Source organism: Symsagittifera roscoffensis, chromosome 1 (genome assembly GCF_963678635.1).
Source record: "Symsagittifera roscoffensis chromosome 1, txSymRosc1.1, whole genome shotgun sequence".
NCBI classification, from domain to species: Eukaryota; Metazoa; Xenacoelomorpha; order Acoela; family Convolutidae; genus Symsagittifera; species Symsagittifera roscoffensis.
The window spans coordinates 75,558,623-75,580,102 of NC_087062.1; the positions used below are offsets into that span (position 1 = coordinate 75,558,623).

The 21,480-nt window shown below is 35.8% G+C and overlaps 1 protein-coding gene and 12 non-coding genes across 13 annotated transcripts in view; all 13 read right to left on the reverse strand.

The window, feature by feature from the left end:
- LOC134839865 (low-density lipoprotein receptor-related protein 2-like) overlaps positions 1-21,476 on the reverse strand; it is a 213,029-nt gene extending 191,553 nt beyond the window's left edge. Inside the window, exon 1 of the mRNA XM_063855493.1 lies at positions 20,084-21,476. Coding sequence (XP_063711563.1) covers positions 20,084-20,360 — 277 coding nt within the window. The 5' untranslated portion in view covers positions 20,361-21,476. The remainder of the gene's footprint in view (positions 1-20,083) is intronic.
- Trnap-cgg (transfer RNA proline (anticodon CGG)) lies at positions 5,435-5,516 on the reverse strand. The gene has a single exon. It is a non-coding gene; the product is annotated as a tRNA-Pro (tRNA).
- On the reverse strand, positions 7,329-7,411 carry Trnaf-aaa (transfer RNA phenylalanine (anticodon AAA)). Its single transcript has one exon. It is a non-coding gene; the product is annotated as a tRNA-Phe (tRNA).
- Trnas-cga (transfer RNA serine (anticodon CGA)) lies at positions 8,178-8,259 on the reverse strand. Its single transcript has one exon. It is a non-coding gene; the product is annotated as a tRNA-Ser (tRNA).
- Trnas-aga (transfer RNA serine (anticodon AGA)) lies at positions 8,468-8,549 on the reverse strand. Its single transcript has one exon. It is a non-coding gene; the product is annotated as a tRNA-Ser (tRNA).
- On the reverse strand, positions 8,755-8,836 carry Trnas-uga (transfer RNA serine (anticodon UGA)). The gene has a single exon. It is a non-coding gene; the product is annotated as a tRNA-Ser (tRNA).
- Positions 9,327-9,408, reverse strand: Trnas-aga (transfer RNA serine (anticodon AGA)). Its single transcript has one exon. It is a non-coding gene; the product is annotated as a tRNA-Ser (tRNA).
- Positions 10,731-10,812, reverse strand: Trnas-uga (transfer RNA serine (anticodon UGA)). The gene has a single exon. It is a non-coding gene; the product is annotated as a tRNA-Ser (tRNA).
- On the reverse strand, positions 11,299-11,380 carry Trnas-uga (transfer RNA serine (anticodon UGA)). Its single transcript has one exon. It is a non-coding gene; the product is annotated as a tRNA-Ser (tRNA).
- Positions 11,574-11,655, reverse strand: Trnas-aga (transfer RNA serine (anticodon AGA)). Its single transcript has one exon. It is a non-coding gene; the product is annotated as a tRNA-Ser (tRNA).
- Positions 12,145-12,226, reverse strand: Trnas-cga (transfer RNA serine (anticodon CGA)). The gene has a single exon. It is a non-coding gene; the product is annotated as a tRNA-Ser (tRNA).
- On the reverse strand, positions 12,706-12,787 carry Trnas-aga (transfer RNA serine (anticodon AGA)). The gene has a single exon. It is a non-coding gene; the product is annotated as a tRNA-Ser (tRNA).
- Positions 14,092-14,173, reverse strand: Trnas-aga (transfer RNA serine (anticodon AGA)). Its single transcript has one exon. It is a non-coding gene; the product is annotated as a tRNA-Ser (tRNA).
- Positions 21,477-21,480: the final 4 nt, after the last annotated feature.

The following is a 21,480-nucleotide window of genomic DNA, read 5'->3' on the forward strand; positions in this document are numbered from 1 at the left end:
ATAAAATGTATATCTTGAATCTAAAAAAATGAATAAAAAACAGCTGTTCTTTATTTCCATAACAAATAGGTAGCAAAAATCGCAAGGTTTTATAAAGCAAGCAAAAAATCTGCCGCGAATACGCAGTTTTCACCCGGCTAAAATCCTGCTAATTTTAGCCATTGACAACTGCAGCCAGCAGGATTCCAACCAGCTCGTGAAGATCACATCTGCTTTCGAGTCAGACGCGTTATCCACTCGGCCATGGCTGCGTGAAATGATAAAAATTTGAAGAAAATAGCTATTGTATTTCCATGCGACATGTATTTTTAAATTTAAAAATTGATTTAAAACTGCTGTTTTTTTTTGAAAAAACAGACATCGAAAAACAATTTTAAACAGCAAATAAAAACATGCGAAGCAAATATGCATTTTTCACCAATTTAAAAATCTAATCGTTTTCCCAGTACAAAGCGCAACCAGCAGAATTCGAAACTTTTCCGACAAGCTCTCAACTGATTTCGAATGACAATCCTTACCCACACGGCCATAGCTACTAACAAATTTAAACGTCTCAACGAAAATAGCCATTGTATTTCAGTGAAAAGTGTACATCTTGAACCTTATAAAATGACTAAAAACAGCTGTTTTTTTTCAAAAAAATAGGTACCAAAAATCGCAAGTTTTTTTAAAGCAAACGAAAAAATCTGACGCGAATACGCATTTACATCAATCTATAATTTTGCCATTTCAGCCAGTGTGAGTCGCCGCCAGCATGATTCGAACGTGTGCGTGGAGATCACATTTGTTTTCGAGTCAGACGCCTTAACCACTCGTGCATGCCTGGTGCCAACGATTGAAAGTCTCAACAAAAATCGCATTGGTGTTTCAGTGTAAAAAGTATATCTTAAATTCAAAAATGGATAAAGAACATCTGTTCTTTTTCTTCAAAAAACATACAAAAAGTGCAATATTTTGAAAAGCAAAAAAAATCGGACTCAAATATGCATTTACAGCAATCTAAAGATCTGCTTTTTTGCCAGTATAAATAGCAAACAGAAGGATTCGGACCTGCAAGCGAAGACCACATCTGATTTTAAGTCAGACGCCTTAACTATTCGGCCATGAATGCTGCGAAAGATTGAAGAAATCAACAAAGGCGGAATGTAATTCAGGGTAAAATGTATATGTTAACTTCAAAAGTTGGGTTCGACTTGTCGTTTTCCTTTTTCAAAAAATAGATACCACAAACCGCAATAACCAAGACTCGAGGTTGTAAGTCAATGTGGACTGTATATTTTTAGTTTGACAAACTGATTAAAAGCAGCTGTCCTATTTTTTTTTCAAAGAACAGATGCGAAAAACCACAAACGTTTATAATATAATAGAAAACATTTGACGCGAATACGAATCTTTTATCAACCTAAAATTTTACTAGCCATTGTATTTCAATGTGAAGTGTATATCTTATATCTTAAAATTGATTAAAAACAGCTGTTCTTTTTTTCGAAAAAAAAAAGATTTCAAAAATTTTACAAATCAAAACAAAAAATCTGACGCAAATACGAATCATTCATCAACTTAAAAATCTGCCATTTCAGCCAGTGACAATCGCAGCCAGCAAGATTCGAACCTGCGCGTGAAGTTCTCAACTGATTTCGGGTCACACGCCTTAACCACTCGGCCATGACTGCTCCCAATAATTAAAAATCTCAAGAAATAGCTATTGTATTTCCATGCGACATGTATATTTAAACTTAAAAAACTATTAGAAACAGCTGTTTTTTTTTTGAAAAAACAGATTTTAAAAAACGATTTTATTTTAACAAGCAAATAATAAAATGCGAGGCAAATATGCATTTTCCACCAATTTGAAAATCTATTCTTTTTTTGCCAATACAAAGTGAACGCAGCATGATTCCAACCTGCACGTCAAGAGCACAACTGATTTCGCGCCACACTCCTTAACCAGTTGGCCATGGCTGCTGCCAAAAACTTATCGTCACACCGAAAATCGTCATTGTATTTCAATCTAAAATGTATATCTTGGATCTAAAAACAATGATTAAATACAACTGTTCCTCTTTTTCCAAAAAAAGGTACTGAAAAATCGCAAACTATATAAAGCAAACGAAAAACCTGACGCAAATACGCATTTTTCAGGAATCTAAGAATCTGCCATTTTGCCAGTGTCAATCTCAGCCAGCAGGATTAAACCTTATGCGAAAATATCATCCTGCATTTTGAGTCAGACGCCTTAACCACTTGGCCATGGCTGCCGCCAAAAATTCAACATCTCAACAAAATCGCTATTGTATTTCAGTGTAAAGTGTAAATCTTGAATCTAAAAAAACTGATTTAAAACAGGTGTTCTCCTTTTCGAAAAAAAATAGGTACCAAAATTCGCGAACTTTCACAAAGCAAAAAAAAACTGACGCGAAAATGAACTTTTCACCATCCTAAAAATCTGCCAATTCAGCCAGTGACAATCGCATCCAGCAAGATTTGAACATGTGCGTGAAGATCACATTTGTTTTTAAGTCAGACGCCTTAACCACTCAGGCATGCCTGGTAACAACGATTGATAGTGTCAACAAAAATCTTATTTGTGTTTCTGTGTAAAGTGTATATCTTAATTTCAAAAATTGATAAAGAACATCTGTTCTTTTTTCTTCAAAAAAACATATAAAGTGCAATATTTGGAAAAGCAAAAAATCTGACCCAAATATGCAGTTTCAGCAATCTAAAGATCTGCTTTTTTGCCAGTACAGATAGCAAACAGAAGGATTCGGACCTGCAAGCAAAGACCACATCTGATTTACAGTCAGACGCCCTAACTATTCGGCCAAGACTGCTGCGAAAGGTTGAAAAACTCAACAAAATCCGATTATCATTCAGGGAAAAAAGAGTAAGTAAATTTTAAAATATTGGGTTCCACTTGACATTTCTTTTCAAAAAACGGATACCAAAAACCGCAATAACCGAGAATCGAGATTGTAACTCAGTGTGGACTGTATATCTTTAGTTCGAAAAACGGATTAAAAACAGCTGTCCTGTTTTTTTTAAAAAACAGATGCAAAAAACCACAAAAATCAATAATACAATAGAAAACATCTGACGCGAAAACGAATCTTTCATCAACCTAAAATTCTACAAATTCGCAGCCAGCAGAATTCGAACCTGCGCGTGAATATCACAGCTAACTTCGAGTCAGACGCCTTAACTATTCGGCCATGACTGCTGCGAAAGATTGAAAAACTCAACAAAATCGCATCGAAATTCAGGGAAAAAAGAATATGAAAACTTTAAAAATTGGGTTCCACTTGATATATTTTTTTGAAGAATACATACCAAAAACCGCAATAACCCAGAATAGAGATTGTAACTCAGTGTGGACTGTATATCTTTAATTTGACAAACTGATTAAAAACAGCTGTCCTATTTTTTTCAAAAAACAGATTCGAAAAATCGCAAAAATCTATAAAACAATAGAAAACATCTGACGCGAATACGAATCTTTAATCAAACTAAAAATCTACCATTTGAGCCGGTGACAATCGCAGCCAGCAGGATTAAAACCTGCGCATGAAGAACCCATCTGATTCCGAGGCAGATGCCTTAGCCACTCGGCCATGGGTGCTGCAAAAATTGAAAATCTGAAGAAAATTACTATTGTATTTCAATGTGAAGTGTATAACTTAAATTGAATAAAAACAGCGGTTCTTTTTTTAAAAATTAGATTCCAAAAATCGCAAAATTTAACAAATCAAAAGAAAAAATCTGACGCGAATACGAAACTTTCCCCCTAAAAATCTGCCATTTGAGCCGAGGAAAATCGCAGTCAGCAGGATTCGAACCCGCTCGTGAACATCACAGCTGATTTCGAAACAGACGCCTTAACCACTCGGACATGTCAGCTTCGAGAAAGTTAAAATCTCAACAAAATCGCTATTGTATTTTAGTGTGGGTGCATATCTTGAACCTAAAAACTGATTAAAAACAGCTGTTCTTCCTTTTCAAAAAAGGCATCATAATTTGCAAAAGAAAAAAGAAATTCTGCCATTTTAGCCAAGGATAACCGCAGCCAGCATGATTCAGACCTGCGCGTGATTATCACAACTGACTTCAAGACATTCGCCTTAACCACTCGGCCATGGCTGCTGCCAATAAGTGAAAATATCAAGAAAATCGCTATTGTAATTCAATGTGAAGTGTATATCTTAAATCTTACAAATTATTAAAAACAGCGATTTTTTTTCGAAATTAGATTCCAAAAATCGCTATTTTTCATAAATCAAAAGCCAAATTTGACGCGAATACGAAACGCTCGCCCAAAAAAATCTGCCATTTCAGCCAAGGACAATCGCAGCAAGCGGGATTCGCACCTGCGCTTGAATATCACAGCTGATTCCGAGACAGACGTCTTAACCACTCGGCCATGGCTGCTGCTAATAATTAAAAATCTGAACAAAATAGCTATTGTATCTCCATTCAACCGGCTTACTTAAATTTAAAAATTGATTGTAAACAGCTGTTTTTTTTTTGAAAAAAACAGACATCGAAAAATAATTTTAAACAGCAAAAAAAAATGGGACGCAAATATACATTTTTCAAACACTTAAAAATCTACTCTTTTTGCAAGTACAAAGTGGAGCAGTCAGGATTCTAACCTGCTCCCACAAGATCACATCTGCTTTTGAATTACACCCTTAACCACTCGGCCATGGCTGCTGCCAATAAGTGAAAATCTCAAGAAAATCGCTATTGTAATTCAATGTGAAGTGTATATCTTAAATCTTACAAATTATTAAAAACAGTGATTTTTTTTCGAAATTAGATTTCAAAAGTTGCTATTTTTCATAAATCAAAACCAAATCTGACGCGAATACGAAACGCTCGCCCAAAAAAATCTGCCATTTCAGCCAAGGACAATCGCAGCAAGCGGGATTCGCACCTGCGCTTGAATATCACAGCTGCTTCCGAGACAGACGTCTTAACCACTCGGCCATGGCTGCTGCCAATAATTGAAAATCTCAAGAAAACAGCTATTGTAATTCAAAATGAAGTGTATATCTTAAATCTTATATTTGATTAAAAACAGCGGTTCCTTTTTTTTTTCAAAAAAAGTTTCCAGAAATCGCAATTTTTTCTAAATCAAAAGAAAAAATCTGACGCGAATACGAAAACTTCGCCCTAAAAATCTGCCATTTTCTCCAATGACAATTGCAGCCAGCTGGATTTTAACCTGTGCGTGAATATCACAGCTGATTTCGAGACAGACGCTTCAACCACTTGGCCATGTGTGCTGCCAATAATTGATAATCCCAAGAAAAAACCTTTTGTATTTCAAAGATATAGCTTAGCTTTATTTTCCGTCGATATGTACCTCCGAGCGAATGTTACGAAAATAATTTTTTGACCCATCTAAAAATCTGCCCATTTTTCTAGTAGAAATCACAACCAGCAGGATTCGAACCTGCGCGTGAAGATCACATCTGATTCCGAGGCAGATGCCTTAGCCACTCGGCCATGGGTGCTGCAAAAATTGAAAATCTGAAGAAAATTACTATTGTATTTCAATGTGAAGTGTATAACTTAAATTGAATAAAAACAGCGGTTCTTTTTTTAAAAATTAGATTCCAAAAATCGCAAAATTTAACAAATCAAAAGAAAAAATCTGACGCGAATACGAAACTTTCCCCCTAAAAATCTGCCATTTGAGCCGAGGAAAATCGCAGTCAGCAGGATTCGAACCCGCTCGTGAACATCACAGCTGATTTCGAAACAGACGCCTTAACCACTCGGACATGTCAGCTTCGAGAAAGTTAAAATCTCAACAAAATCGCTATTGTATTTTAGTGTGGGTGCATATCTTGAACCTAAAAACTGATTAAAAACAGCTGTTCTTCCTTTTCAAAAAAGGCATCATAATTTGCAAAAGAAAAAAGAAATTCTGCCATTTTAGCCAAGGATAACCGCAGCCAGCATGATTCAGACCTGCGCGTGATTATCACAACTGACTTCAAGACATTCGCCTTAACCACTCGGCCATGGCTGCTGCCAATAAGTGAAAATATCAAGAAAATCGCTATTGTAATTCAATGTGAAGTGTATATCTTAAATCTTACAAATTATTAAAAACAGCGATTTTTTTTCGAAATTAGATTCCAAAAATCGCTATTTTTCATAAATCAAAAGCCAAATTTGACGCGAATACGAAACGCTCGCCCAAAAAAATCTGCCATTTCAGCCAAGGACAATCGCAGCAAGCGGGATTCGCACCTGCGCTTGAATATCACAGCTGATTCCGAGACAGACGTCTTAACCACTCGGCCATGGCTGCTGCTAATAATTAAAAATCTGAACAAAATAGCTATTGTATCTCCATTCAACCGGTTTACTTAAATTTAAAAATTGATTGTAAACAGCTGTTTTTTTTTTTGAAAAAAACAGACATCGAAAAATAATTTTAAACAGCAAAAAAAAATGGGACGCAAATATACATTTTTCAAACACTTAAAAATCTACTCTTTTTGCAAGTACAAAGTGGAGCAGTCAGGATTCTAACCTGCTCCCACAAGATCACATCTGCTTTTGAATTACACCCTTAACCACTCGGCCATGGCTGCTGCCAATAAGTGAAAATCTCAAGAAAATCGCTATTGTAATTCAATGTGAAGTGTATATCTTAAATCTTACAAATTATTAAAAACAGCGATTTTTTTTCGAAATTAGATTTCAAAAGTTGCTATTTTTCATAAATCAAAACCAAATCTGACGCGAATACGAAACGCTCGCCCAAAAAAATCTGCCATTTCAGCCAAGGACAATCGCAGCAAGCGGGATTCGCACCTGCGCTTGAATATCACAGCTGCTTCCGAGACAGACGTCTTAACCACTCGGCCATGGCTGCTGCCAATAATTGAAAATCTCAAGAAAACAGCTATTGTAATTCAAAATGAAGTGTATATCTTAAATCTTATATTTGATTAAAAACAGCGGTTCTTTTTTTTCAAAAAAAGTTTCCAGAAATCGCAATTTTTTCTAAATCAAAAGAAAAAATCTGACGCGAATACGAAAACTTCGCCCTAAAAATCTGCCATTTTCTCCAACGACAATTGCAGCCAGCTGGATTTTAACCTGTGCGTGAATATCACAGCTGATTTCGAGACAGACGCATCAACCACTTGGCCATGTGTGCTGCCAATAATTGATAATCCCAAGAAAAAACCTTTTGTATTTCAAAGATATAGCTTAGCTTTATTTTCCGTCGATATGTACCTCCGAGCGAATGTTACGAAAATAATTTTTTGACCCATCTAAAAATCTGCCCATTTTTCTAGTAGAAATCACAACCAGCAGGATTCGAACCTGCGCGTGAAGACCACATCTGATTTTTAGTCAGACGCCTTAACGACTCGGCCATGGCAGGTCCGAATGATTAAAAATCTCAACAATATAGGGATTGTATTTCAACGTAAATGTTTATGTTTTTGTTTTTAAAAGTATATAAACTCGATATCTTAAAAACAGATAACAAAAACCACAATAACTCAATACCCGAAATCAATCTGAGAAAAAGCTATTTTTTGACCCATCTAAAAATCTGCCTATTTTTCTAGTACAACTCGCGACGAGCAAGATTCGAACATGCGCGTGACGATCACATCCGATTTACAGTCAGATGCCATAACCACTTGGCCATGGCTGCTCAGAATAATTAAAAATATCAACAAAATAGGTAATGTATTTCGAGGTAAATTTATGTTTTTTAAAAAAGTAATAATTCAACTCGACATCTTTTTTTTCAAAAAACAGATACCAAAAATCGCAATAAATCAATATTCGAAACAAACCTGAGAGAAAAACTACTTTTTTGAACCATCTAAAAACCTGCCCATTTTTCTAGTACAAATCGCAACCAGCAGTATTCGAACCTGAGCGTGAAGATCACATCTGATTTCTAGTCAGAAGCCTTAAACACTCGGACATGGCTGTTCCGAATGATGTAAAAGTCTCAAAAAGTAGGTACTGTTTTTCAAGGTAAATGTATATGTTTTTTTTAAATAATTCAACTCGACATCTTTTTTTTAAAAAACAGATACCAAAAACCGCATTAACTCAAAAATCGAAACAAATCTGAGAAAAAAAACACTTTTTGGACCCATTTGAAAATCTGCCCATTTGCTAGAACGAATCGCAGCCAGCAGGATTTGGACCTGCGCGTGAAGATTACATCTAAGTTCGAGTCAGAAGCCTTAACCACTTGACCATGGCTGCTCCGAATGATGTAAAAATCACAAAAAGTAGGTACTGTTTTTTTCAAGGCAAATGTATATGTTTTTTTTTTAAAAATCATTCAACTCGACATCTTTTTTTCAAAAAACAAATACCGAAAACCGCAATAACTCAACAATCGAAACAAATCTGAGAAATAAAACTTTTTTTTTAGCCCATCTAAAAATCTGCCCATTTTTCAAGTACAAATCGCAACCAGCAGGATTCGAACATGCGCGTGAAGATCACATCCGATTTCTAGTCAGACGCCTTAACCACTCGGCCATGGCTGCTCCGAAAAAATGAAAATCTCAACAAAATAGGAATTGTTTTTCGAGGTAAATTTATACGTTTTTTTTTAAAATAAAAATCCAACTCGACATATTTTTTTTTCAAAAACAGACGCAAAAAACCGCAATAAATCAATACTCGAAACAAATCTGAGAAAAAACTACTTTTTTGACCCATCTAAAATCTGCCCATTTTTCTAGTACAAATCGCAACCAGCAGGATTCGAACCTGCGCGAGTAGATCATATCTGATTTCAAGTCAGACGCCTTAACCACTCGGCCGTGGCTGCTCCGAATGATAGAAAAATTTCAAAAAGTACGTACTGTATTTCAAAAAAAATGCATGTCAATTTTAAAAAATTGATTTAACGCGACATCTTTTTTTTTCAAAAATCAGATACCAAAAACGCAATAACTCAATATTCGAAACAAATCTGAGAAAAAACTACTTTTTTGACCCATCTAAAAATCTGCTCATTTTTCTTGTAAAAGCCGCAACCAGCAGGATTCGAACATGCGCGTAAAGATCAGTTCTGATTTTTAGGCAGACGCCTTAACCACTCAGCCATGGCTGCTTCGATTGATAAAAGTCTCAACAAAATAGGAATTGTATTTCAAGGTAAATGTATATGTTTTTTTAGAAAAAATAATTTAACTCGACATCTTTTTTTTCAAAAAACAGATGCCAAAAACCGCAATTACTCGAATTTCGAAGCAAATCTGAGAAAAAAAAATATATTTTTTTTCTTCTAAAAATCTCATCTTTTTGCTAGTACGAATCACAGCCAGCAGGGTTCGAACCTGCGCGTGAAGATCACATCTGATTTCTAGTCAGACGCCTTAACCACTCGGCTATAGCTGCTCCGAATGCTTACAAATCTCAAAGAAATAGGAATTATTTTTCAAGGTAAATGTATATGTTTTTTTTTTAAATAATAATTCAACTCGACATTTTTTTTCAGAAAATAGATATCAAAAACCGCAAAAACTCAATATTCGAAACAAATCTGAAAAAAAAACTTACTTCACTGACCCATCTGAAAAACGCCCCCTCTTGCTAGTGCGTATCGCAGCCAAGATCACATCTGATTTCCAGTCAGACGTTTTAACCACTCGGCCATGGCTGCTCTGATTGATTCAAAAATCTCAAAATAACTACTGTATTTCAAGGTAAATGTATATGTCAGTTTTAATTTTCTGATTCAACTCGACATATGTTTTATAAAAAAAAAACAGATACCGAAAACCGCATTGATTCATGATTCGAATTAAATCTGGGAAAAGAAACTTTTTGACCTATTGAAAAATCTGCCACTCTTGCTAGTATGTAGCACATCCAACAGTGTTCAAACCTGTGCGTGAGATCACATGTGATTTCTAGTCAGACGCCTTAACCACTCGGCCATGGCTGCTCGGAATGATTGCAAAATCTCAAATAGTAGTTACTGTATTTCAAGGTAAAATTATATGTCAATTTTAAATTTTTGATTCAACTCGACATATGTTTTTTCAAAAAACAGATACCAAAAACTGCATTAACTCAATATTCGAAGCAAATCTGGGGAAAAAATACTTTTTGACCCATCAAAAAATCTGCCACTTTTGCTAGAAGTATCGCATCCAACAGTATTCAAACCTGGGCGTGAAGATTACATGTGATGTCTAGTCAGACGCCTTACCCACTCTGCCATGGCTGCTCAGAATGAATCAGAGTCTCAACAAAATAGGAATTGTATTTCAAGGTAAATGCATACGTTAATTTTAAAAATTTAGTTCAACTCGACATCTTTTTTTTCAAAAAGCAGACCAAAAACCGCAATAACTCATTATTCGAAAAAAATCTGAGAAAAAAAACTCTTTTTTGACCCATTTAAAAATCTGCTCATTAGCTAGAACGAATTGCAGCCAGCTGGCTTCGAACCTGCGCGTAAAGATCACATCTACGTTCGAGTCACACGCCTTAACCACTCGACCATGGCTGCTCTGCATGATAAAAAAAATCTCAAAAAGTAGTTACTGTATTTCAAAGTAAATGTATATGTCATTTTTAAAACTTTGATTCAGCTCGACATATGTATTTTCAGAAAACAGATATCAAAAACCGCAAAAACTCAATATTCGAAACAAATCTGAGAAAAAACATACTGACCCACCTGAAAAACTCCCCCTTTTTCTGGTGCGTATCGCAGCCAGCAGGATTTGAACCTGCGCGTGAAGATCACATCTGATTTCAAGTCAGACGCCTTAACCACGCGGCCATGTCTGCTCAGAATGATAAAAAAAATCTCAAAAAGTAGTTACTGTATTTCAAAGTAAATGTATATGTCAGTTTTAAAACTGATTCAACTCGAAATAAGTTTTTTCAGAAAAACAAAACCAAAAACCGCAAAAACTCAATATTCGAAACAAATCTGAGAAAAAACTCTTTTTTGACCCATTTAAAAATCTGCTCATTAGCTAGAACGAATTGCAGCCAGCAGGCTTCGAACCTGCGCGTACAGATCACATCTAGGTTCGAGTCACACGCCTTAACCACTCGACCATGGCTGCTCTGATTGATAAAAAAAATCTCAAAAAGTAGGTACTGTATTTCAAAGTAAATGTATATGTCATTTTTAAAACTTTGATTCAGCTCGACATATGTTTTTTCAGAAAACAGATATCAAAAACCGCAACAACTCAATATTCGAAACAAATCTGAGAAAAAACATACTGACCCACCTGAAAAACTCCCCCTTTTTCTGGTGCGTATCGCAGCCAGCAGGATTTGAACCTGCGCGTGAAGATCACATGTGATTTCAAGTCAGACGCCTTAACCACTCGGCCATGTCTGCTCAGAATGATAAAAAAAATCTCAAAAAGTAGGTACTGTATTTCAAAGTAAGTGTATATGTCAGTTTTTAAACTTTGATTCAACTCGACATATGTTTTTTCAGAAAACAGATATCAAAAACCGCAAAAACTCAATATTCGAAACACATCTGAGAAAAAACATGCTGAAAAACTCCCCCTTTTTCTAGTGCGTATCGCAGCCAGCAGGATTTGAAACTGCGCGTGAAGATTACATCTGATTTCTAGTCAGAAGCCTTAACCACTCGGCCATGTCTGCTCTGAGTGATTCAAAAATCTGAAAAAGTAGTTACTGTATTTCAAAGTAAATGTATATGTCAGTTTTAAAACTGATTCAGCTCGACATAAGTTTTTTCAGAAAAACAAAACCAAAAACCGCAAAAACTCAATATTCGAAACAAATCTGAGAAAAAACATACTCTACTGACCCATCTGAAAAACTCGACCTCTTGCTAGTACGTAGCGCATCCAACAGTATTCAAACCTGGGCGTGAGATCACATGTGATGTCTAGTCAGACGCGTTATCCACGCGGCCATTGCTGCTCAGAATGAATCAGAATCTCAACAAAGTAGGGATTTTATTTCAAGGTGAATGTATATCTTAAATTAAAAAATTAGTTCAAAACGACATCTTTTTTTCAAAAATCAGATACCAAAAACCGCAGTAACTCAAAATTCGAAACAAATCTGAGAAAAAAAAACACTTTTTTGACCCATTTAAAAATCTGCCCATTTGCTAGAACGAATCGCAGCCAGCAGGCTTCGAACCTGCGCGTGAAGATCACATCTAAGTTCGAGTCAGACGCCTTAAACACTCGACCATGGCTGCTCCGAAGGATTAAAAATCTCAACAAAAGAGGAAGTGTATTTCAAGGTAAATGTATACGTTTTTTTTTCAAAATAATTAATTCAACTCTACATCTGTTTTTTTTTTCTTCAAAAAACAGATACCAAAAACCGCAAAAACTCAAAACTCGAAACAAATCTGAGAAAAAAAAACTATTGACCCATCTAAAAAACTGCCAATCTTGCTAGTGCGCATCCCAGCCAGTAGGACTCAAACTTGGGCGTGGAGATCACTACTGATGTCTAGTCAGACGCCTTACCCACTTGGCCATGGCTGCTCAGAATGCTTCAAAACCTCAACAAAATAGGAATTGTATTTCAAGGTAAATGTATATGTTAATGTTAAGTATTTAGTTCAATTCAACGTCTTTTTTTAAGAAACAGATTCCAAAAACCGCAATCTGAGAAAAGAAACACTTTTTTGAACCATCTAAAAAAACTCCTCATTTTGCTTGTACGAATCGCAGCCAGCAAGATTCGAACCTGCGCGTGAAGATCGCATCTGATTTCTAGTCAGACGCCTTAACCACTCGGCCATGGCTTCTCGGAATGCTTGAACCAACTCAAAAATAGTTACTGTATTTCAAGGTAAGTTTATACGTCAAATTTGAATTTTTGATTCAACTCGACATATGTTTTTTCAAAAAACAGATACCAAAAACCGCTAACTCAATATTCGAAACAAATCTGGGGGAAAAATATTTTTTTGACCCATCGAAAAATCTGCCACTTTTGCTAGTACGTATCGCATCCAACAGTATTCAAACCTGGGCGTGAAGATGACATGTGATGTCTAGTCAGACGCCTTACCCACTCTGCCATGACTGCTCAGATTGAATCAGAATCTCAACAAAATAGGAATTGTATTTCAAGGTAAATGTATATGTTAATTTTAAAAACTTAGTTCAACTCGACACTTTTTTTTTCAAAAAGCAGATACTAAAAACCGCAATAGCTCAATATTTGAAACAAATCTTAGAAAAAAAAACTTTTTTGACCCTGATAAAAAATTCCCCATTTTGCAAGTACGAATCGCAGCTAGCAGGATTCGAACCGCACGTGATGATCACATCTGATTAACCACTCGACCATGTCTGCTCCGAAGGATTAAAAATCTCAACAAAATAGGAAATGTATTTCAAGGTAAATGCATATGTTTTTTTTTAAAATTAATTAAACTCGACATCTTTTTTTCAGAAAATAGATAACAAAAACCGCAAAAACTCAATATTCGAAACAAATCGGAGAAAAAACTTAATCTAATGACCCATCTGAAAAACTCCCCCTCTTGCTAGTGCGTATCGCAGCCAAGATCACATATGATTTCCAGTCAGACGCCTTAACCACTCGGCCATGGCTGCTCTGATTGATTCAAAAATCTCAAAATAAATACTGTATTTCAAGGTAAATGTATATGTCAGTTTTGAATTTTCGATTCAACTCGACATATGTTTTATCAAAAAAAATCAGATACCAAAAACCGCATTAACTCATGATTCGAATTAAATCTGGGAAAAGAAACTTTTTGACCTATCGAAAAATCTGCCACTCTTGCTAGTATGTAGCGCATCCAACAGTATTCAAACCTGTGCGTGAGATCACATGTGATGTCTAGTCAGACGCCTTATCCACTCGGCCATGGCTGCTCAGAATGAATCAGAATCTCAAAAAAAGGGAATGTATTTCAAGAAAAATGTATATGTTTTTTTTTTAAATTAATTCAACTCGACATTTTTTTTTTCGGAAAACAGCTACCAAAAACAGCAAAAACTCAAAATTCGAAACAAATTTGAGACAAAAATTCTCTATTGACCCATCTGAAAAACTCCCCCTCTTGCTAGTGCGTATCGCAGCCAGCAGGATTCTAACCTGCGCGTGAAGATCAAATCTGCTTTCTAGTCAGAGGCCTTAACCACTCGGCCATGGCTGCTCTGAATGATAAAAAATCTCAAGAAGTGGGTACTGTATTTCAAGGTAAATGTAAATATCAGTTTTAAATTTTTGATTCAACTCGACATATGTTTTTTGTCAAAAAACAGATATCAAAAACCGCATTAACTCATGATTCGAATTGAATCTGGGAAAAAAAAACTTTTTGACCCATCGATAAATCTGCCACTCTTGCTAGTACATAGCGCATCCAACAGTATTCAAACCTGGGTGTGAGATCACATGAGATGTCTAGTCAGACGCCTTATTCACTCGGCCATGGCTGCTCAGAATGAATCAGAATCTCAACAAAATAGGGATTGTATTTCAAGGTAAATGTATATATTAAATTTAAAAAATTAGTTCAACTCGACATCTTTTTTTTTTTAAATCAGATACCAAAAACCGCAATAACTCAAAATTCGAAACAAATCTGAGAAAAGAAACACTTTTTCGACCCATTTAAAAATCTGCCCATTCGCTAGAACGAATCGCAGCCGGCAGGAATCGAACCTGCGCGTGAAGTTTTCAAAAACGCAGTATTTTAAAAGGCAAAAAAATGACGCAAATATGCATTTTCCTTCAATCTAAAAAACATCCCTTTTTGCCAGTACAAATCGTAGCCAGCAGGATTCAAACCTGCAAGTGAAGATCAGACCTGATTTCACGGCAGAAGCCTTAACAACTCGGCCATGTTTGCTGTGATTGACTGAAAACTTCAACAGAACCGAGATAGTAATTCTGTGTGAAGTGTTTATCTTAATATTGAAAGATGATTAAAAAAAATCACAATATTGTATAAAACGAAACAAAAAATCTGACGCGGTAACAATTCCTTCATAATTCTTAAATCAAGCCAATTTAGCCAGTGAAAATCGCAGCCAGCAGATTTATAATCAGCGCGTGAAAATCACATCTGTTTTCGAATCAGACGACTAAAACACTCGGGTATGCCTGCTGCCAACGCTTGAAAATCTCAACAACAATCGCGATTGTACTTCAGTGAGACAGGTATATCTTCAACTTAAAAATTGATAAAAAATAGCTGTACTTTTTCTTCTAAGATCAGATACCAAAAAACGCAGTACTTCAAAAAAGCAGAAGAAAAATCTGACGCAAACATGTATTTTTCAACAATCTAAAAATCCACGCCTTTTGCCTGTACATGTCGCAGCTACGAGGATTCGAACCTGCAAGTGAAGAACACATCCGATTTCACGTCCGACGCCTTCACCACTCGGCCATGTTTCCTGTGCATACTTGAAAATCTCAACAGAATCGAGATTGTATTTCAGTTTGAAGTGTATATCTTGTGTTTGAAAAGTTATTAAAAACAGCTGTTCTTTTTTTTCAAAAAAAACATACCAAACATCGCAACATTTTAAACAGTAAAAATGCAATATTTTAGTGAGCAAAAAAAATCTGACGCGAATACGCAATTTTCACCAATCTAAAAGTCTGACGATTAGCCAGTAACCATCGCAGCCAGCAGTATTCGAACCTGTGCGAGAAGATCACATCTGATTTCAAGTCAGACGCCTTAACCACTCGTCCATGTTTGCTGAGATTCTTAATCTCAACAGAATCGACATCGTAATACTGCAAAAGAAAAAATCTGACCCGAGTACGAATTTTTTCAGTATCTTAAAAATCTGCCAATTCAACCAGTGACAATAGCAGCCAGCAGGATTTGAAGCTGCGCCTTTACCACTCGGGCATGCCTACTGCCAACTAACGCAAATATGCATTTTCCTTCAATCTAAAAAACATCCCTTCTTCCCAGTACAAATCGTAGCCAGCAGGATTCAAATCTGCAAGTGAAGATCAGACCTGATTTCACGGCAGACGCCTTAACAACTTGGCCATGTTTGCTGTGATTGACTGAAAATCTCAACGGATCCGAGATAGTTGTGTGAAGCGTTTATCTTAATATTGAAAGATGAATAAAAACCGTGGTTCTATTTTTCAAAAATAAAAAAAACAAAAATCACAATTTTGTATAAAGCAAAACAAAAAATCTGACGCGGTAACGAATCCTTCATAATTCTCAAAACCTGCCAATTCAGCCAGTGAAAATTGCAGCCAGCAGATTTATAACCTGCGCGTGAAGATCACATCTGTTTTCGAAACAGACGACTAAAACACTCGGGGATGCCTGCTGCCAACGCTTGAAAATCTCAACAACAACCGCAATTGGACTTCAGTGAGACGTGTATATCTTCAACTTAAAAATTGATTAAAAACAGTTGTTCTTTTTCTTCAAAGATCAGATACCAAAAAAAACGCAGTACTTCAAAAAAGGAGAAAAAAATCTGACGCAACTATGCAATTTTCAACAATCTAAAAATCCACCCCTTTTGCCAGTACAAGTCACAGCTAGCAGGATTCGAACCTGCAAGTGAAGATCGCATCCGATTTCAAGTCCGACGCCTTAACCTTTCGGCCGTGTTTGCTGTGAATTAATGAAAACCTCAACAGAATCGAGATTGTAATTCAGTTTGAAGTGTATATCTTGTTTAAAAAATTATTAAAAACAGCTGTTTTTTTTTCAAAAAATATACCAAAAATTGCAATATTTTAAACAACAAAAGAAAAAGTCTGATCCAATTATGCATTTTTCACCAATCTAAAAAATTGCCAGATTGCCAGTAACCATCGCAGCCAGCAGGATTCGACTGCGCGTCAAAATCACAACTGATTTCAAGTCAGACATCTTGAACACTCGGCTATGGCTGCCGCCAATGATTGAAAATCTCAACAAAAATCGCTATTGTATTTCAGTGTAAAGGGTTTATCGTACATCTTAAAATTGATTAAAAGCAGCTGTTCTTTTTTCTCAAAATTAAGGTACCAAAAATTGCAATATTTTAGTGAGCAAAAGAAAAATCTGAAGCGAATACGCAATTTTTACCAGTCTCAACAAAAGTGTAAATCTTAAAAATGAAAATTGATTAAAAACATCTGTTCTTTTTTTTCAAAAAAAAAACAATATCAAAAAACGCAGAATTTAAAAGCACAAGAAAAAAATGACGCAAATCTGAATTTTTACCAATCCAAAAACCTAACCCATCTGCCAGTACAAATCGCAGCCAACAGGATTCGAACCTGCAGTTGCCAAAGTTGAGATGTTAAGGCGTCTGACACAAATTGAATCATTGCGGGGTTTGGTATCTGTTTTTATTTATAAAGAAACGCTGCTTTGAAATAATTTTTAAACTTAAGTTATAAGCTTCATACAAAAATACAATCGGGGTTTTAATAAAATTTTTAGGCATTTGCAGCACCTATGGCCCAGATCTTGAGGCGTCTGACTCGAAATCACATATGATTTCCGAGTGCAGGTTCAATTCCTGCTGGCTTTAATTGGTTCTGGCACAAATGGCAGATTTTTAGATCGGTGAAAAATGCATATATGCATCAGATCTTTTTTGCATTTTGAATTATTGCGGTTGTTATCTGTTTTGTGAAACAAAAAGCAAACGCCTATTTGAAATGACTTTTTAAAGTAAAGATAAACAATTTATATCTTTAGATCTTTTTTACTTTTTACCAATGTTAAATTCGTCCATATTTATCAGTACCAATAGCAGCCGGCAGGATTTGAACCATCGCCTTAAGATCACATCTTACTTCGAATCAGAGCGATTGTGTTTTTCTGCGAAGTCTTTATTTTTTTCACCGTTGTAAATATCTTGTTTTGCCAGTACCAATCACAGCCAGCAGAAATCGAACCTGCGCGCGAATTTCACATCTGGTTTCGAGCCAGACGCCTTAACCACACGGAAATTGATGCACTGAACAAAATCACGATGGTTTTTTTGTTTTAAGTTTTTATCTTTATCACCAAAACAAAAATCTTCTGTTTTTGTCTGTACCAATCGCAGCCACCAGGACTCCAACCTGCTCGTGAAGGTCACACCTGATTTTGAGTTAGACGTTCTAACAACGCGGCCCTATTTGCTGTGAATGACTGAAAATCTCAGCAAAATCGAGATTGTAATTCTGTGTGAAGTGTATATCTTAAATTTGAAAATAAATTAAAAACAGTTGTTCTTTGTTTTTCAAAAAACAGATACCCAAAATCATGAAATTCTAAAAAGTAAAAGAGAAAATCTGACCCAAATATGCTTTCTTCACCAATCTAAAAGCCTGCCCTTTTGCCAGTACGAATAGCAGCCAGCAGGATTCGAACCTGCGGCGTGAATTTCACATCTGCTTTCGAGCCAGACGCCTTAACCACTGGGACATTGCTGAAATTAACAAAATCGCGATGGTATTTTTGTTTGAAGTTTATGTCTTTACACCAAAACAGAAATCTTCTGTTTATGCCAGTGCAAATCGCAACCACCAGGATTTGAACCTGCTCGTGAAGGTCGTCTGATTTCGAGTCAGATGCCTTAACTACTCGGCGATGTTTGCTGTGAATGGTTGAAAATCTCAACAGAATCGAGATTGTAAATCTGTGTGAAGTTTATATCTCAAAATTGAAAAATGAATAAAAACAGCTGTTTTTTTTTCTACAAACGGATACCAAAAATCACAATATTCTAAAAAGCAAAAGAAAAAATCTGATGCAAATATGCATTGTTCACCGATCTGAAATTCTGCTCCTTTCGCCAGTACGAATCGTAGCCAGCAGGATTCGAACCTGCTTACGAACGTCACATCTGATTTCGAGGTCAGACGCCTCAACCACCAGACCAGGGCTGCTGTAAAAGATAGCAAATCTCAACAACTGGAATGTAGTTTTGTGAAGTTCAAAATTTACTCAAAGCAGCTTTTCTTTTTTTCCAAAACAGATATCAAAAACCTCAATAATTCAATATGCGTCGGCGGCTATGGCTCCAGCGAACAATTGAAATTCTCACTAAAATCACTAAAACCCATCAGTACTAGTGGGTTTTGCTTTTTTGTACAAAAATAGTGGTGTTATTTCATGGGCTAGCAAATTGCAAACTTCTGTTTCAAAATCTACAGCTGAATTGGAGGCCAAAGCACTTTCTCTAGCATGCAATGAGTGTTTTTTTTTCATGAATTTACTGCAGGAGCTACAAGTTGGGGTAAATAATTTCAAAACGTTTTTTGATAACCAGACATGTAATTCTCTGGTGAAAAACCATGTGAACGAAGGAGTTGTGGAACAATTTGCGATACAGCTACATTTCGTTCGTGACATAATTGAAAAGAAGCAACTAGATTTGAATCATATAGGAACTGAGAGTATGGTTGCTGATATTCTAGCGAAGAAATGGGGAAAAACTAAGTGCCAGCGATTTGAGGATCAGATGTTTGCGATTGAGTGGGGGTTTCAACAATGCAATAATCTTTGAATGTGCAACAAAGTATAATGATGCACTATCTGCTTATATCTTCATAGCAAAACATCTGAAAATTTATTTGATAATAGCGACGTGAATATATTTGAAATTAAGAGTCATGATGTATAATCTCTTTGGAAACAAAATAAGGGAACCAATCTAGACTGTAATTGAACTTTTGATACTAGAAAATATCTGTCACTGAAACAAATAAAAACACGCGTAAGGTTTTCATATTCTAATACAATGAACAAAGTTAATTACGCAAAAAAGTCTAGTACCCGATTGCAATACCCTAGCTTAGTGCAGTGATAATAAATTACTTTTTATCAATTTAGCTATTCGCAATTTTACCATACTGACCGTTGATGATGACAAAGAGTTTCGCCATAACAAAACGGGGTAAATGCATTTAGTGGCCAAACAAAATATTGCAACCCTGCTCAAAATGCTTTCGAAAACTTCATATCGAAAACCTTTTGTTCGTTATTTCATATTGGGATGATTGTGTATAAAAAATTCCGGAAGTATTAGTATGTTCGAATGGATAATGCGAGGGACGATTTAGATCTGAGAATGGCAGGAAAACTTACCATCATAGCAATTATCTTTAGAAGAGGGACAGAAGTCTTTGTTTGGGTTGCAAGTGTCCCAGTCGTTTACACACCAGGGCGAATCCGGACATCTATGCTGGTAGGGTGCACAATGGCACTTGTACGCGTTACACCCAAACAGCCAAAACCCATTGTCTACGTCGGAAACACAATAGCCAGGCTCCATCCACCAGCCAACAAGTAAAAGCAATATCGGTAATGTAGAAATCATTTTGATCATCGAGTATCGACTAGTTAAACAGCTGATTATCGCCATATACGCAGCTCATTTGATCCGATCAAGTATTTGACTAACATAAAAAAAGAACAGATATCCGAACAAACAATTGCTTTTCTCAAAATCTTGAATTCAGAAGTTGATTATTGATCTTCGACTACAGAAAAAAAAATCTGCAACTGCAATACGTAATCTAATACGTCAATAATTTGATCTCCTGAATTTGCACAGCCGGCGAAGTCTTGATAATGATCAAAATCTAAGCAAAATGGATGGAACAGCTGCTTCAGAAAAACCAAATCAACTCAAGTGTGACCAAATGGAGCTGTAAATCTGCGAAAAAATAAGAACACACCGCGCATATAAAACAAGCTACCATAAACGTGGTGTGTTTCTAAGCATGCTTAATCAGTTAATCACTTCAGTATCAAAATCAAGTTCAATGCACAGACGACTATCAGCGTTAAAAAATAGAACTAATTATTAGTTGATGTGAACAACTTTCATCACTGATGTGAAACTCCTTTTCCGTTCTCTTCTTAAGTCAGTCACCTTTGAATTTTAAAACTTTTTTGTATAATAGCTCAATTTGAATAGAAAAAAATCAGTATAAATTTGCAGTTGAAATCAGTTACAAAGACCAACTTTGATTGATAAATAAAAAGCAATCAATTTGTGTGAAAAATTGTCCAGATGCAGTGTAAAACTGTGAAATAACCACCGTTAGAATCTTCTCTATCATTTAACCTAGTTTCGATTTCGAACCAATGTACATATTTGTTTACAATTAATGCTAGTAGTTTCTGTTCTAATTTAAATTACTTGAGGTCCCTGAAAATTATTTAAAACTGATTTGCACAAAAGGGTGTTTGTAAATTGTAAGTGGTATCGAAACTATATTGTAAGTGAAATGAAGCTGGTTTTGATAGACCATTTATTTGGATTTAAGGAATATGATTGAAGCGTGGCAGCAATGCGAAGGAAATACACAGAGATAGGTATAAAAGATACTTCACCTTCAAATCAGATCACAGTTCCCTTTATTTATCAGTTAGAGATAGATGAAAATGTGCTGATAGAATTTTGGAACCCCCGGCTTCATATGTGAAAAACTAGCTCTTAGTTCAAAAACAACTAATCATATATGTTAACAAAAAAA